The sequence below is a fragment of the Mobula birostris genome, chromosome X, assembly GCF_030028105.1.
Source record: "Mobula birostris isolate sMobBir1 chromosome X, sMobBir1.hap1, whole genome shotgun sequence".
NCBI classification, from domain to species: domain Eukaryota; kingdom Metazoa; phylum Chordata; class Chondrichthyes; order Myliobatiformes; family Myliobatidae; genus Mobula; species Mobula birostris.
Window position 1 is genome coordinate 71,104,539 of NC_092402.1, and position 16,814 is coordinate 71,121,352.

A 16,814-nucleotide genomic window follows, 5' to 3' on the forward strand; every position below is an offset into this window, starting at 1 on the left:
ACTTAAGCTGGGGGGTCTGCATCAATGATATAATTGAATACTAAAGCTGGGGGTCTGTATCAATGAGATAATTGAATACTAAAGCTGGGGGGATCTCTATCAATGATATAATTGAATACTAAAGCTGGGGGGTCTGTATCAATGATATAATTGAATACTAAAGCAGGGGGTGGGTCTGTATCAATGATATAATTGAATACTAAAGCTGGGGGGTCTGTATCAATGATATAATTGAATACTAAAGCTGGGGGTCTGTTTCAATGATATAATTGAATACTGAAGCTGGGGGGGGTCTGTATCAATGATATAATTGAATACTAAAGCTGGGGGGTCTGTATCAATGATATAATTGAATACTAAAGCTGGGGGGGGGTCTGTATCAATGATATAATTGAATACTAAAGCTGGGGTGTCTGTATCAATGATATAATTGAATACTAAAGCTGGGGGGGTCTGTATCAATGATATAATTGAATACTAAAGCTGGGAGCTCTGTATCAATGATATAATTGAATGCTAAAGCTGGGGGGTCTGTATCAATTATATAATTGAATACTAAAGCTGGGGGGGTCTGTATCAATGATATAATTGAATACTAAAGCTGGGGGGTCTCTATCAATGATATAATTGAATACTAAAGCTGGGGGGTCTGTATCAATGATATAATTGAATATTAAAGCTGGGGGGGTCTGTATCAGTGATATAATTGAATACTAAAGCTGGGGGCTCTGTATCAATGATATAATTGAATACTAAAGCTGGGGGGGCTCTGTATCAATGATATAATGGAATACTAAAGCTGGGGGGGGTCTGTATCAATGATATAATTGAATACTAAAGCTGGGGGGTCTGTATCAATGATATAATTGAATACTAAAGCTGGAGGGGGTCTGTATCAATGATATAATTGAATACTAAAACTGGGGGGTCTGCATCAATGATATTATTGAATACTAAAGCTGGGGGTCTGTATTAATGATAGAATTGAATACTAAAGCTGGGGGTCTGTATCAATGATATAATTGAATACTAAAGCTGGGGGGGTCTGTATCAATGATATAATTGAATACTAAAGCTGGGGGGTCTGTATCAATGATATAATTGAATACTAAAGCTGGGGGGGTCTGTATCAATGATATAATTGAATACTAAAGCTGGGGTGTCTGTATCAATGATATAATTGAATACTAAAGCTGGGGGCTCTGTATCAATGATATAATTGAATACTAAAGCTGGGGGGTCTGTATCAATGATATAATTGAATACTAAAGCTGGGGGGGTCTGTATCAATGATATAATTGAATACTAAAGCTGGGGGGTCTGTATCAATGATATAATTGAATACTAAAGCTGGTGGTCTGTATCAATGATATAATTGAATACTAAAGCTGGGGGGGTCTGTATCAATGATATAATTGAATACTAAAGCTGGGGGGTCTGTATCAATGATATAATTGAATACTAAAGCTGGGGGGGTCTGTATCAATGATATAATTGAATACTAAAGCTGGGGTGTCTGTATCAATGATATAATTGAATACTAAAGCTGGGGGGGTCTGTATCAATGATATAATTGAATACTAAAGCTGGGGGGTCTGTATCAATGATATAATTGAATACTAAAGCTGGGGGGGTCTGTATGAATGATATAATTGAATACTAAAGCTGGGGGCTCTGTATCAATGATATAATTGAATACTAAAGCTGGGGGATCTGTATCAGTGATATAATTGAATACTAAAGCTGGGGGGTCTGTATCAATGATATAATTGAATACTAAAGCTGGGGGGGTCTGTATCAATGATATAATTGAATACTAAAGCTGGGGGCTCTGTATCAATGATATAATTGAATACTAAAGCTGGGGGGTCTGTATCAATGATATAATTGAATACTAAAGCTGGGGGGTCTGTATCAATGATATAATTGAATACTAAAGCTGGGGTGTCTGTATCAGTGATATAATTGAATACTAAAGCTGGGGGGGCTCTGTATCAATGATATAATGGAATACTAAAGCTGGGGGGGTCTGTATCAATGATATAATTGAATACTAAAGCTGGGGGGGGTCTATATCAGTGATATAATTGAATACTAAAGCTGGGGGGGGCTCTGTATCAATGATATAATTGAATAGTAAAGCTGGGGGGGTCTGTATCAATGATATAATTGAATACTAAAGCTGGGGGAGTCTATATCAGTGATATAATTGAGTACTAAAGCTGGGGGGGTCTGTATCAATATTATAATTGAATACTAAAGCTGGGGGGTCTGTATCAGTGATATAATTGAATACTAAAGCTGGGGGGGCTCTGTATCAATGATATAATGGAATACTAAAGCTGGGGGGGTTTGTATCAATGATATAATTGAATACTAAAGCTGGGGTGGTCTGTATCAATGATATAATTGAACACTAAAGCTGGGGGGGGGTCTGTATCAATGATATAATTGAATACTAAAGCTGGGGGGTCTGTATCAATGATATAATTGAATACTAAAGCTGGGGGGGTTTGTATCAATGATATAATTGAATACTAAAGCTGGGGTGGTCTGTATCAATGATATAATTGAACACTAAAGCTGGGGGGGGGTCTGTATCAATGATATAATTGAATACTAAAGCTGGGGGGTCTGTATCAATGATATAATTGAATACTAAATCTTGGGGGCTCTGTATCAATGATATAATTGAATACTAAAGCTGGTGGGGGTCTGTATCAATGATATAATTGAATACTAAAGCTGCGGGGTCTGTATCAATGATATAATTGAATACTAAAGCTGGGGGGGTCTGTATCAATGATATAATTGAATACTAAAGCTGGGGGGTCTGTATCAATGATATAATTGAATATTAAAGCTGGGGGGGTCTGTATCAGTGATATAATTGAATACTAAAGCTGGAGGGGCTCTGCATCAGTGATATAATTGAATACTAAAGCTGGGGGGGTCTGTATCAGTGATATAATTGAATACTAAAGATGGGGGGGCTCTGTATCAATGATATAATTGAATACTAAAGCTGGGGGGGCTCTGTATCAATGATATTATGGAATACTAAAGCTGGGGGGGGGTCTGTATCAATGATATAATTGAATACTAAAGCTGGGGGTTCTGTATCAATGATATAATTGAATACTAAAGCTGGAGGGGGTCTGTATCAATGATATAATTGAATACTTAAGCTGGGGGGTCTGCATCAATGATATAATTGAATACTAAAGCTGGGGGTCTGTATCAATGAGATAATTGAATACTAAAGCTGGGGGGATCTCTATCAATGATATAATTGAATACTAAAGCTGGGGGGTCTGTATCAATGATATAATTGAATACTAAAGCAGGGGGTGGGTCTGTATCAGTGATATAATTGAATACTAAAGCTGGGGGGTCTGTATCAATGATATAATTGAATACTAAAGCTGGGGGTCTGTTTCAATGATATAATTGAATACTGAAGCTGGGGGGGGTCTGTATCAATGATATAATTGAATACTAAAGCTGGGGGGTCTGTATCAATGATATAATTGAATACTAAAGCTGGGGGGGGTCTGTATCAATGATATAATTGAATACTAAAGCTGGGGTGTCTGTATCAATGATATAATTGAATACTAAAGCTGGGGGGGTCTGTATCAATGATATAATTGAATACTAAAGCTGGGAGCTCTGTATCAATGATATAATTGAATGCTAAAGCTGGGGGGTCTGTATCAATTATATAATTGAATACTAAAGCTGGGGGGGTCTGTATCAATGATATAATTGAATACTAAAGCTGGGGGGTCTGTATCAATGATATAATTGAATACTAAAGCTGGGGGGTCTGTATCAATGATATAATTGAATATTAAAGCTGGGGGGGTCTGTATCAGTGATATAATTGAATACTAAAGCTGGGGGCTCTGTATCAATGATATAATTGAATACTAAAGCTGGGGGGGCTCTGTATCAATGATATAATGGAATACTAAAGCTGGGGGGGGTCTGTATCAATGATATAATTGAATACTAAAGCTGGGGGGTCTGTATCAATGATATAATTGAATACTAAAGCTGGAGGGGGTCTGTATCAATGATATAATTGAATACTAAAACTGGGGGGTCTGCATCAATGATATTATTGAATACTAAAGCTGGGGGTCTGTATTAATGATAGAATTGAATACTAAAGCTGGGGGTCTGTATCAATGATATAATTGAATACTAAAGCTGGGGGGGTCTGTATCAATGATATAATTGAATACTAAAGCTGGGGGGTCTGTATCAATGATATAATTGAATACTAAAGCTGGGGGGGTCTGTATCAATGATATAATTGAATACTAAAGCTGGGGTGTCTGTATCAATGATATAATTGAATACTAAAGCTGGGGGCTCTGTATCAATGATATAATTGAATACTAAAGCTGGGGGGTCTGTATCAATGATATAATTGAATACTAAAGCTGGGGGGGTCTGTATCAATGATATAAATGAATACTAAAGCTGGGGGGTCTGTATCAATGATATAATTGAATACTAAAGCTGGTGGTCTGTATCAATGATATAATTGAATACTAAAGCTGGGGGGGTCTGTATCAATGATATAATTGAATACTAAAGCTGGGGGGTCTGTATCAATGATATAATTGAATACTAAAGCTGGGGGGGTCTGTATCAATGATATAATTGAATACTAAAGCTGGGGTGTCTGTATCAATGATATAATTGAATACTAAAGCTGGGGGGGTCTGTATCAATGATATAATTGAATACTAAAGCTGGGGGGTCTGTATCAATGATATAATTGAATACTAAAGCTGGGGGGGTCTGTATGAATGATATAATTGAATACTAAAGCTGGGGGCTCTGTATCAATGATATAATTGAATACTAAAGCTGGGGGATCTGTATCAGTGATATAATTGAATACTAAAGCTGGGGGGTCTGTATCAATGATATAATTGAATACTAAAGCTGGGGGGGTCTGTATCAATGATATAATTGAATACTAAAGCTGGGGGCTCTGTATCAATGATATAATTGAATACTAAAGCTGGGGGGTCTGTATCAATGATATAATTGAATACTAAAGCTGGGGGGTCTGTATCAATGATATAATTGAATACTAAAGCTGGGGTGTCTGTATCAGTGATATAATTGAATACTAAAGCTGGGGGGGCTCTGTATCAATGATATAATGGAATACTAAAGCTGGGGGGGTCTGTATCAATGATATAATTGAATACTAAAGCTGGGGGGGGGTCTATATCAGTGATATAATTGAATACTAAAGCTGGGGGGGGCTCTGTATCAATGATATAATTGAATAGTAAAGCTGGGGGGGTCTGTATCAATGATATAATTGAATACTAAAGCTGGGGGGGTCTATATCAGTGATATAATTGAATACTAAAGCTGGGGGGGTCTGTATCAATATTATAATTGAATACTAAAGCTGGGGGGTCTGTATCAGTGATATAATTGAATACTAAAGCTGGGGGGGCTCTGTATCAATGATATAATGGAATACTAAAGCTGGGGGGGTTTGTATCAATGATATAATTGAATACTAAAGCTGGGGTGGTCTGTATCAATGATATAATTGAACACTAAAGCTGGGGGGGGTCTGTATCAATGATATAATTGAATACTAAAGCTGGGGGGTCTGTATCAATGATATAATTGAATACTAAAGCTGGGGGGGGGTGTGTATCAATGATATAATTGAATACTAAAGCTGGGGGGTCTGTATCAATGATATAATTGAATACTAAAGCTGGGGGGTCTGAATCAATGATATAATTGAATACTAAAGCTGGGGGGTCTGTATCAATGATATAATTGAATACTAATTCTGGGGGGTCTGTATCAATGATATAATTGAATACTAAAGCTGGGGGGTCTGTATCAATGATATAATTGAATACTAAAGCTGGGGGGTCTGTATCAATGATATAATTGAATATTAAAGCTGGGGGGGTGTGTATCAGTGATATAATTGAATACTAAAGCTGGGGGGTCTGTATCAATGATATAATTGAATACTAAAGCTGGGGGGTCTGTATCAATGATATAATTGAATACTGAAGCTGGGGCGTCTGTATCAATGATATAATTGAATACTAAAGCTGGGGGTCTGTATCAATGATATAATTGAATACTAAAGCTGGGGGGGTTCTATATCAGTGATATAATTGAATACTAAAGCTGGAGGGGCTCTGTATCAATGATATAATTGAATACTAAAGCTGGGGGGTCTGTATCAATGATATAATTGAATACTAAAGCTGGGGGGTCTGTATCAATGATATAATTGAATACTAAATCTGGGGGGTCTGTATCAATGATATAATTGAATATTAAAGCTGGGGCGGTCTGTATCAGTGATATAATTGAATACTAAAGCTGGGGGGGCTCTGTATCAATGATATAATTGAATACTAAAGCTGGGGGGGGCTCTGTATCAATGATATAATTGAATACTAAAGCTGGGGGGTCTGTATCAATGATATAATTGAATACTAAATCTGGGGGGTCTGTATCAATGATATAATTGAATACTAAAGCTGGGGGGTCTGTATCAATGATATAATTGAATACTAAAGCTTGGGGGTCTGTATCAATGATATAATTGAATACTAAAGCTGGGGGGTCTGTATCAATGATATAATTGAATACTAAAGCTGGGGGGTCTGTATCAATGATATAATTGAATACTAAAGCTGGGGGGTCTGTATCAATGATATAATTGAATACTAAAGCTGGGGGGTCTGTATCAATGATATAATTGAATACTAAAGCTGGGGGGTCTGTATCAATGATATAATTGAATACTAAAGCTGGGGGGTCTGTATCAGTGATATAATTGAATACTAAAGCTGGGGGGGCTCTGTATCAATGATAGAATGGAATACTAAAGCTGGGGGGTCTGTATCAATGATATAATTGAATACTAAAGCTGGGGGGGTCTATATCAGTGATATAATTGAATACTAAAGCTGGGGGAGCTCTGTATCAATGATATAATTGAATAGTAAATCTGGGGGGGTCTGTATCAATGATATAATTGAATACTAAAGCTGGGGGGGTCTATATCAGTGATATAATTGAATACTAAAGCTGGGGGGGTCTGTATCAATATTATAATTGAATACTAAAGCTGGGGGGTCTGTATCAGTGATATAATTGAATACTAAAGCTGGGGGGGCTCTGTATCAATGATATAATGGAATACTAAAGCTGGGGGGGTTTGTATGAATGATATAATTGAATACTAAAGCTGGGGTGGTCTGTATCAATGATATAATTGAATACTAAAGCTGGGGGGGGGTCTGTATCAATGATATAATTGAATACTAAAGCTGGGGGGTCTGTATCAATGATATAATTGAATACTAAAGCTGGGGGGGGGTTTGTATCAATGATATAATTGAATACTAAAGCTGGGGGGTCTGTATCAATGATATAATTGAATACTAAAGCTGGGGGGTCTGAATCAATGATATAATTGAATACTAAAGCTGGGGGGTCTGTATCAATGATATAATTGAATACTAATTCTGGGGGGTTTGTATCAATGATATAATTGAATACTAAAGCTGGGGGGTCTGTATCAATGATATAATTGAATACTAAAGCTGGGGGGTCTGTATCAATGATATAATTGAATATTAAAGCTGGGGGGGTGTGTATGAGTGATATAATTGAATACTAAAGCTGGGGGGTCTGTATCAATGATATAATTGAATACTAAAGCTGGGGGGTCTGTATCAATGATATAATTGAATACTGAAGCTGGGGCGTCTGTATCAATGATATAATTGAATACTAAAGCTGGGGGTCTGTATCAATGATATAATTGAATACTAAAGCTGGGGGGGTTCTATATCAGTGATATAATTGAATACTAAAGCTGGAGGGGCTCTGTATCAATGATATAATTGAATACTAAAGCTGGGGGGTCTGTATCAATGATATAATTGAATACTAAAGCTGGGGGGTCTGTATCAATGATATAATTGAATACTAAAGCTGGGGGGTCTGTATCAATGATATAATTGAATATTAAAGCTGGGGCGGTCTGTATCAGTGATATAATTGAATACTAAAGCTGGGGGGGCTCTGTATCAATGATATAATTGAATACTAAAGCTGGGGGGGGCTCTGTATCAATGATATAATTGAATACTAAAGCTGGGGGGGTCTGTATCAATGATATAATTGAATACTAAATCTGGGGGGTCTGTATCAATGATATAATTGAATACTAAAGCTGGGGGGTCTGTATCAATGATATAATTGAATACTAAAGCTGGGGGGTCTGTATCAATGATATAATTGAATATTAAAGCTCGGGGGTCTGTATCAGTGATATAATTGAATACTACATCTGGAGGGGCTCTGTATCAATGATATAATTGAATACTAAAGCTGGGGGGTCTGTATCCATGATATAATTGAATACTAAAGCTGGGGGGCTCTGTATCAGTGATATAATTGAATACTAAAGCTGGGGGGGCTCTGTATCAATGATATAATTGAATACTAAAGCTGGGGGGGGGCTCTGTATCAATGATATAATTGAATACTAAAGCTGGGGGGGTCTGTATCAATGATATAATTGAATACTAAAGCTGGGGGTCTGTATCAATGATATAATTGAATACTAAAGCTGGGGGGTCTGTATCAATGATATAATTGAATATTAAAGCTGGGGGGGTCTGTATCAATGATATAATTGAATACTAAAGCTGGGGTGGGTCTGTATCAATGATATAATTGAATACTAAAGCTGGGGGTCTGTATCAATGATATAGGGCACTGGAGGGACCACATCTGTTGTATATGTACAGGACTGGTGTCCTTTGAAGAAGAATGTTCGTGCATTGGAGGGAGTTAGGAGCAGGTTTACAGGTAAGAATGGAATCAGACAAGGACAGCTCGGACAGGCTGGGCTGATATCTGCTTGTTCTCAGAGAATGGAAGACATATGATTATGTGGATCCTTCGCAGATTGGGTTTGGAGAGAGTGTTTATTCCTCCGGAGCAGGGGTTCCACAGACCCCTTAGTTAATGGTAGGGTCCCGTGTCATCAAAAAGGTTGGGAACCCCTACTCTAGGAGAATCTAAAATAACATTGGCCTTTTAAGATGCAGAGGATGTTAATTGTTTCAGCTCTCAGAGAATCATGAGGCATTGAAAATCTCTTCATAAAGTGGTGGAAGCAGAGAATGATTTGAAAAAGTTTAAGGCAGTGGAAGATATACATTTAATGGTCAAATGGGTGAAGGGTTCTCATGGGTAGGAGAGAATGTGGAGTTAAGGTTTTAAAGGTTTCAAAGGTACAATTTAATGTCAGAGAAATGTATACAGTATATATCCTGAAATGCTTTTTCTTCGCAACCATCTACAAAAACAGAGCCATGCCCCAAAGAATGAACGACAGTTAAATGTTAGAACCCCAAACCCCCCCAGCTCCCCTCCCTCCCACGTGTAAACAGCAGCAAAGCAACGATCCCCCCTGCCCCACCAGTAAAGAAAATGCATTGAACACTCAAGCATGCAGCAAAGACGCAGACTTGCAGTACCGCAAAGACTACTTGTTCACCCGGTGTTCGACATACCACAGGCTCTCTCTCTCTCTCCCTAATAAGGGAAAAAGAGCTGTCTCCATCTCCATTAGTTTACAATCTCAACTTTACATCAGCCATGATCTTGTGAAAAATGGTGGAGGTGGTGGAGCCTAGTCTTGTTCACAATTCTTGTGTTCAAACATACCATCTCTGTCTCTCCCCACCCAGTATTGGGCCCATCTCCCACCCTTTCCCCACCCCCACACTACCCCATCTCCCTCATCAGTAACTTGGCCCTTGCCCCCTTTATTGTCACTTCCCAATACCTAACCCCCTCTCTCCACTCCCTCTTCCTCCCCAGTAAAGTACATGACCCTCCTCTCCCTGCCCCTTTATTCCCCCCTCCCTCCCCAGTACACAACCCTCCCCTCCCCCTCCCTAGAACACGATACTCTTTTCTCTCCCCGGAACAGAACACTCTCCCCCACCCACAGCCAGTGTGGAAGTTACCGGGGACGGGGTACCCCTGGGAGCTCCATAATGGACGCCAAGTTCACCACTCACCTTCAGGATCCGGTCATATCCATACTTCCCCACGAATCCTAGGAAGTAGACGCCCCAGGAGTTCATCAGCTCGCTGTAGGGGGTGCCAGTCACTCCGCTTGCTGCCATGGCGATGCCTGGGATGACACTCTCACTGTAGACCTGGCGGCAGCAATGGGCGGGCAGTCAATGGGGACCAAAGTGCGGTCCCATCTGGGGTACTATACCATTCCGGCGTACTGTACCACTTGGGTCCACCGTCTGGGAGTATTGTAGTGTATGGATGTACTGTACTGTCTGGGAGAACTGTACTGTCTGAGAATACTGTAGGGTCTGGCAGTATGAACCATCTGGCAGTACTACACTGTCTGGGAGCACTGTACTCTCCGGGTGTACTGTCCCGTCTAGCAGTGCTGAACCATCTGTGCTACTGTACCATCTGGGTGTATTACACCGTCTGGGATTACTGCACTGCTAGGCAGCTTGTGAACAATGTCTGACACACCTCTCGGTGTGGTCTGGTTCACTGGTGCCCTGTTACCAGCTGAGAAGCAGCGTGCCCTGTGGTCTGGGAAAGCTAACTGGAAAATTCTAGGAAAAAAAGGGTAATTAATAAATTGAGTTGGTACCTATCGATAATAAACTTCCTCAGTGGAGGAATGTCAGGCCAAATGTTCCTGTCAGCAGGGAGATGAAACCTGGACAGTTAGCCAGTCTGCCTGAAGCAGCGTCCACCAGTTCCAGCTTAGTGTCTGGGAACGGATCGTTAACAAAAATTTGGAACAGGAGACAACCCACTGACTGGGTTCCAGTTAGGTAAGGAAACGGATGTGTCACGGCGAGCACTGGCAATGACTGAGCCCAGGTGCAGAGCAACGGCAGATTCCCAAGTAGAGGTGGAAACAAGAGTTTATACATAAGAGTACCAACAGAGTATCGGTGATATGACCAAGCAACAGCACGAGATAAATCATTCTCAAAACAAGGACCCCGCGATAAGTGCTAATCGCGGGACTGCTTTAAGTAATCACAGTACACGGAAAACCTGTGCCAGTCAAAATAAACTTGACAAGATTAAACAAAAAGCACAAGAGTGTAATGACTCTAGCTAAGACAATAGTTAGTGAAGACAGGTGCTTAAGAAACCTAAAAGCCCAAAGCTGTCCTGCTCACTGCAGCGGCCTGCAGGGCTCATGACACAGAGATTCGGAATAATTAACACACATTGATGACTGTGGGTAATGGCTGCCATTTGTGTATACGTTGGTCACTTTGTTTATAAATGTCCCAGACAAACAGAATCATACAGCATGGAAACAGTCCCACTTCCCAGCGTCTGGTCCATAACCTTCTAAACCTTTCCAATCTGTGTACCTGTCCAACTGTCTCTTAAAAGTTGTTATTGTACTTGCATCAACTACCTCCTCTGGCAGCTTTTTATACCCTTTGTGTAAAACATTTGATCATTAAGTTCTATTAAATCTGTCCCTTCACCTTAAACTGATGGCTGCTAGGTTTTGATACCCCAACCCTGGGGAAAAAGACTCAGCGTTCACCCTATCTGTGTCCCTCATGATTTTATACATCTCCATAGGATAACCTCAGTCTCCTAAACTCCAGGAATAAAGTCCTAACCTATCTAATCTATCTCAGTCCCTCTAGTTTGGCCAACATTCTTGTAGATCTCCTCTGCACTTTTTTCAGTTTAGTAACACCTGTCCTACTCAGAGCGACCAAAACTGAGCACAATGCTCCAAGTGCAGCCTCAGTAGCGTCCTATACAAACTTACCATGAACTCCCAACTCCTACACTCAGTGTCCTGACTAACAAAGACCAGAGTGCCAGAAGCCTGCTTTACCATCCTCTCCACCTGCAACTCCACTTTCAGGAACAATGTGCTTATACCCCTCGGTCCCTCTGTTCTACAACACTCCCCGGGGCCCTGCTGTTCACTGTGATTTGACTTTCCAAAATGCAACACCTTGCATTTATCTAAACTAAAGTCCATTCATCTACTTACCCAGTTGATCAATATCTCTCTGTAAATCTTGATAGCCATCATCACTGTCATCTGCAAACTTACGAACCTTGCCTTGTACATTCTTATTGTTGTTTGATAGCTGACAATGTAAACAGGAACTTGCAAAGGGATGTTGACAAATGAAGTGAAGTCATGAAACAGTTAGACAACAACCCACTATCCATTAAGATTTATGAACGGAATATTTACAGAAAGGTGAGATGCTGAGGGATCTCAGGGCTCCAGGTACAGACATTAGTGGGATCACAAACAAACACCAAAACTGGGTGATGTTTACCTCATGAGTTACAAATGAGTGAAGCCTCACGTCAGCCCGCTCCCGCACCAGCTTCCACACATCGTCTCCGTACGACTCCTTGATGAAATCGTGCAGACTCTCACACAGCAGCCCGTACATCACGAGGGTGAAGCAGGGGGAGTCCTGACAAGTTATGCCAAATCTTCGTTCTGTCTCCGAGCGAGGGTTCTGCTGCAGACTGAGTGCCACAGACTTGCTCGCTGATCTAATGCCAGCTGACATAAACAGACCAGGCTTCACGGGGCAACCTTCAGCACCACATGGTCACTCCTTTGTCAGAGAACATCAGGCTGCATCCTTCAGCAAGCTCTTGACCTCATTCACTCAGGCCTGCTCTGGGTCTTCATATCCAGCCAAGAGGATGTGGAATCCTATGGCCTCGAGTCGGCAGTACTGTGAAACAACCCAACAGAGACTACCCTCCATAAATCATGGGCTCCCCTACTCACTACTTTGTGAGATTGGCCTCATCTTGACCACACTTTGTAGTTCTGTGGAATCTTTGAGAAAATCCTGTTTCCATAACAGGTCCATATTCAAAACCTTTAAACAGTCGGCTTGAGCCCACATTTGCTGCTTACATTGATCAACATGCTATACAAGAGCCTGACAATTGCAGCACTGACACTAGACTCCATGAAGTGATCTGGGTAACTACATTGCCTCGGTAAAGCCAGGCTCCGTGTCCTCACCTTTGATCCAAAGGAGCTTCTCTGGGAAATGGACAGGAATCACACCATAGCGTCATTGAGGTATACAGCACAGAAAAAGGCCCTTCTGCCCAACTTTGTCCATCCAAAACAAGTTACCTGCTTGAGCTAGTCCCATCTACCCGCATTTGGCCCATATCCCCTCAAGACCTTTCCTATCCATGCACCTGTCCAAATGTCTTTTAAGCAGTGTAATAGTCCCCAGCTCTATCACTTCCTCTGGCAGCTTATTCCATACACCCACCACTGTCTGTGTGGACAACCTGCCCTCAGGTCCTGTTGAATCTTGCCCCTCTCACTTTAAACTTATTCTACCTAGCTTTAGACTCTCCTGCTGTTGGGGAATAAAAACTGATCATCCACTTTGTTTATGCTCCTCATGATGTTACATCCCTCTATAAGGTCACCCCTCAGCGTCCTTTGCTCCAGGGAAAGCAGTCCCAGCCTATCCAGTCTTGCTTTGTAACAGGTGCCCTGCTGTCCCGGCAACAACGTGGTGAATTTTTACTGCACCCTTGAAACCTAACAACGTCCTTCCTGTAGCTGGGCGAACAGCAGTGGGCACAATCCTCCAGGTATGGTCTCACCAATGTCTTGTATGGTTGTATCACTCAGCTGGGAATGGACAGGGATTGGGTCAGACTGGGAATGGGTGGAGGTCACACTGGAAAATTCAGTGCTCTTGTTCAGGTGAGAAACTGCATCCAATTCCTGGACATTCATCTCAATGTTCTGCAGTGACAACTGCACATTCCAGGCAGGCACTTGACTTACCTTGTTGAACTAAAATGAAGCAAAGAACTGAAAGACCTAGACTACATTTGGGCGTAAGTGGCAAGTTAACGTCTGCAATGCAAAAGTGCCAAGCAGTGACTGTCTCCAATGAGAGAGAATCTAATGACCTACCATTAACATTCTTGTGCTGACTCCCTAATCAGCAATGGTTACCATGGACCAGAAACTCAACCAGACCAGCCACACAAATACCATGGCCACAACAGCAGGTGCACAGGAGCACCAGCAGCTTCAGGTCAGACACCACCCGGGCCTGGAACTACACCGCGGGACCTTCCTTGCCCTTGAGTTTTTGGTCCATGGTAACCACTGCTGATGATCGGGGACTGTGGCGGGTCAAGACAGTTCACCATCACCTTCCAGAGGGCAGTTGGGCAGGGGCAACAAATGATGGATCTGGATTGTAAAAGTAATTTAATTTTAAAATGCCATGCATAATCTGCTCACTTGACTTTCCATGTCGTTCACCGTGCCATGCCACACACCCACCACAAGAAGGCAGATACCAAATGAATGTGAGAGACAGGGCTTGTGCTGATGGGTGCATCCAGGCTGTGAGGTATTACACATGCAGCTGCTGTCTGGCTACTCTTCTCCATGACATCAGTAACCTGTAAAAATAAAATAAAATAAATAAAATTTTTTAAAAATCAGGAACTCTCTGGTGTGGTCATTATAGGAACAAAGCTGGTTCCCTTATTGCCATCTCAGAATGAGGCACATATTAAAAAGCAAATACTCTGTGTTCTTGAAAAGTAAATGATGTACCTACTGTAGAAATATTCATGAGCCCTGTCCCAAGACAATTGGTAGATTCACTCTAATCCTCTCCGTTAAGTTCTCTCAGATACGAAGCAGACATCCCTGTACAGGTGACTGTTTATCCTCTCAGACAGCCCCTCAGAGTAAGGATGAGCTGATTTTACTTCCATTTGTGGGTTCTGAGGAGGCCGGGGAGGCTAATGTGGGATCCCCAGGCCGTGTCACAGATGCAGCAGGAGATCCTGATGTGGTGCCGGGCTGTGAGGGTACTCTGTGGGGTGCTCCACTGCTTCTGTCTCCCACTGTGTAACCTTGAGGTTCTCAGCACCATCTCCAATCTTCCCTCTCCACTTTGGGTGGACGTGGGCCTCTCCCAGGAATCAGCGGAGATATTACCAAGTGATTTCAAGATGTCAGGGCATCTGCAGGGTCAATGCAGATCGCTAGGTTTCTTCTCCAGTCTTGGAACCACCACTGGAGAGCTGTGGAGAATGATGCATTTGCCCGAGGCATTATCAACTGTGGTATTTCATGGCAGAAATTTCTGATGGCTCTTTATAATTTGGAGTTGTGTGCTTGCTTGTATGTTTATTACAATTCACAATCCAGTGAGATAGGGTCCAGGGAGTGTCAGTGGATCTGTAACCCAGTGGGAGAGGATGACCCATCGCTCTCCAACCACCTCACCCACGAGCTTCTTTTGTCTCCTTCCCTGTACTGACAAAGGGTCTTTGAGCTGAAACTGTTGAGTATTTGCATCATCTTCTGCTGTTGCTTTAGATTTCGAGCATCTGCGGTTTACATGACCTTTAATTCTGATTTGATCTCTCTGCAGACGCTGCCTGACCCACTGGAGTATTCCCAGCATTTTCTGTTATTCCAGAGGAAGGAACTCATTTGCAAAATGACCTATACATCTGTGTAAAAAGCGTGCCCTGCATGTCTCCTTTAACTTCTCCCCCCGACCACCCGAAAGCTACGGCCTCAGCTACTTGACATTTCCATCCCGGGGAACAGACTGACTACCTACCTTATCCAAAGCAACACACACAAAATGCTGGAGGAACTTAGCAGATCAGGCAGCATCTATGGAAATGAATAAACAGTCAGGCCGAGACCTTTCTTCAGGACTGGAGAGGAAGGAGGAAGATGCCGGAAGAAAAAGGTGGGAGGAAGGAAAGGAAGACCAGCTAGAGGTGATCGGTGAAGCCATGTGGGTGGGAGAAGTCAAGGGGTAGTGAAGAAAGAATCTGATAGGAGAGGAGAGTGGACCATAGGAGAAAGGAAAGGGGAAGGAGACCCGGGGGAAGCGATAGGCATGTAAGAAGAGGTAAGAGACCAGAATGGGGAATAGAAGAAGAGGGAAGAGGGAGGGAATTCTTTTTTTACTGGAAGTTATAAACTGGATGCAGAGCTCCACAGCATTGTCCTGTAAAGTTACATCAGAGTCTTCCTATTTTTATATGCCTTATCGCCTGCAGCCTTCCTCATTAATAGCTTTTCTTGCCTAGTAACATTCTATGTTCCATGTGCTCAGAGCCTCATTTCCCTTACACCGCAATATTTTGTCCTCTCACTCTAAATAATTCATTTGTTTTTCCAATTTTCCTTTAGGTGTGGTTTGTGGTTTAACCTCACATTTCTCCCTTTATTTGTCTCTCACATAAACAGCATGTATATAAATACATGGTGTCCACCTCACAACTTGCTAACTCCCCTGTCTTTGCATCATCTGCAAAGTTGGCTGAAGTACTCTTGGTCATTCATTCCCGTCATCAGTACAGATTAGAAACAGCAGAGGAGCCTGCATTGACCTTACTTAATGACTGACTGATAAAACTGAGCCACTTATCATGACTTGCCCTCTTCTATTTTTCCATTTTTTGCCCGTGGGGGAGGGTGGCAATGTTCTTGTTGCCATTTGCTCAATTGTTTTTGCACATGGGGGGTGGTTTGATGTTTTTCTTTGAACGGGTTACATGGTTTTCTTTGTTTCATGACTGTCTGGAGAAGGTGAATCTCAGAGTTGTATACTGCGTACATACTTTGATAACAAATGTATCTTGAACCTTGAACCTCTCCTCTGTCCATGCTATTACTACCA

General features: G+C 41.5%; 1 protein-coding gene across 1 annotated transcript in view; it reads right to left on the minus strand.

The window, feature by feature from the left end:
• Positions 1-14,408, minus strand: part of LOC140191671 (soluble guanylate cyclase 88E-like) — a 193,070-nt gene extending 178,662 nt beyond the window's left edge. Inside the window, 2 exon segments of the mRNA XM_072249293.1 lie at positions 10,125-10,265; positions 14,396-14,408. Coding sequence (XP_072105394.1) covers positions 10,125-10,265; positions 14,396-14,407 — 153 coding nt within the window. The 5' untranslated portion in view covers position 14,408.
• Positions 14,409-16,814: the final 2,406 nt, after the last annotated feature.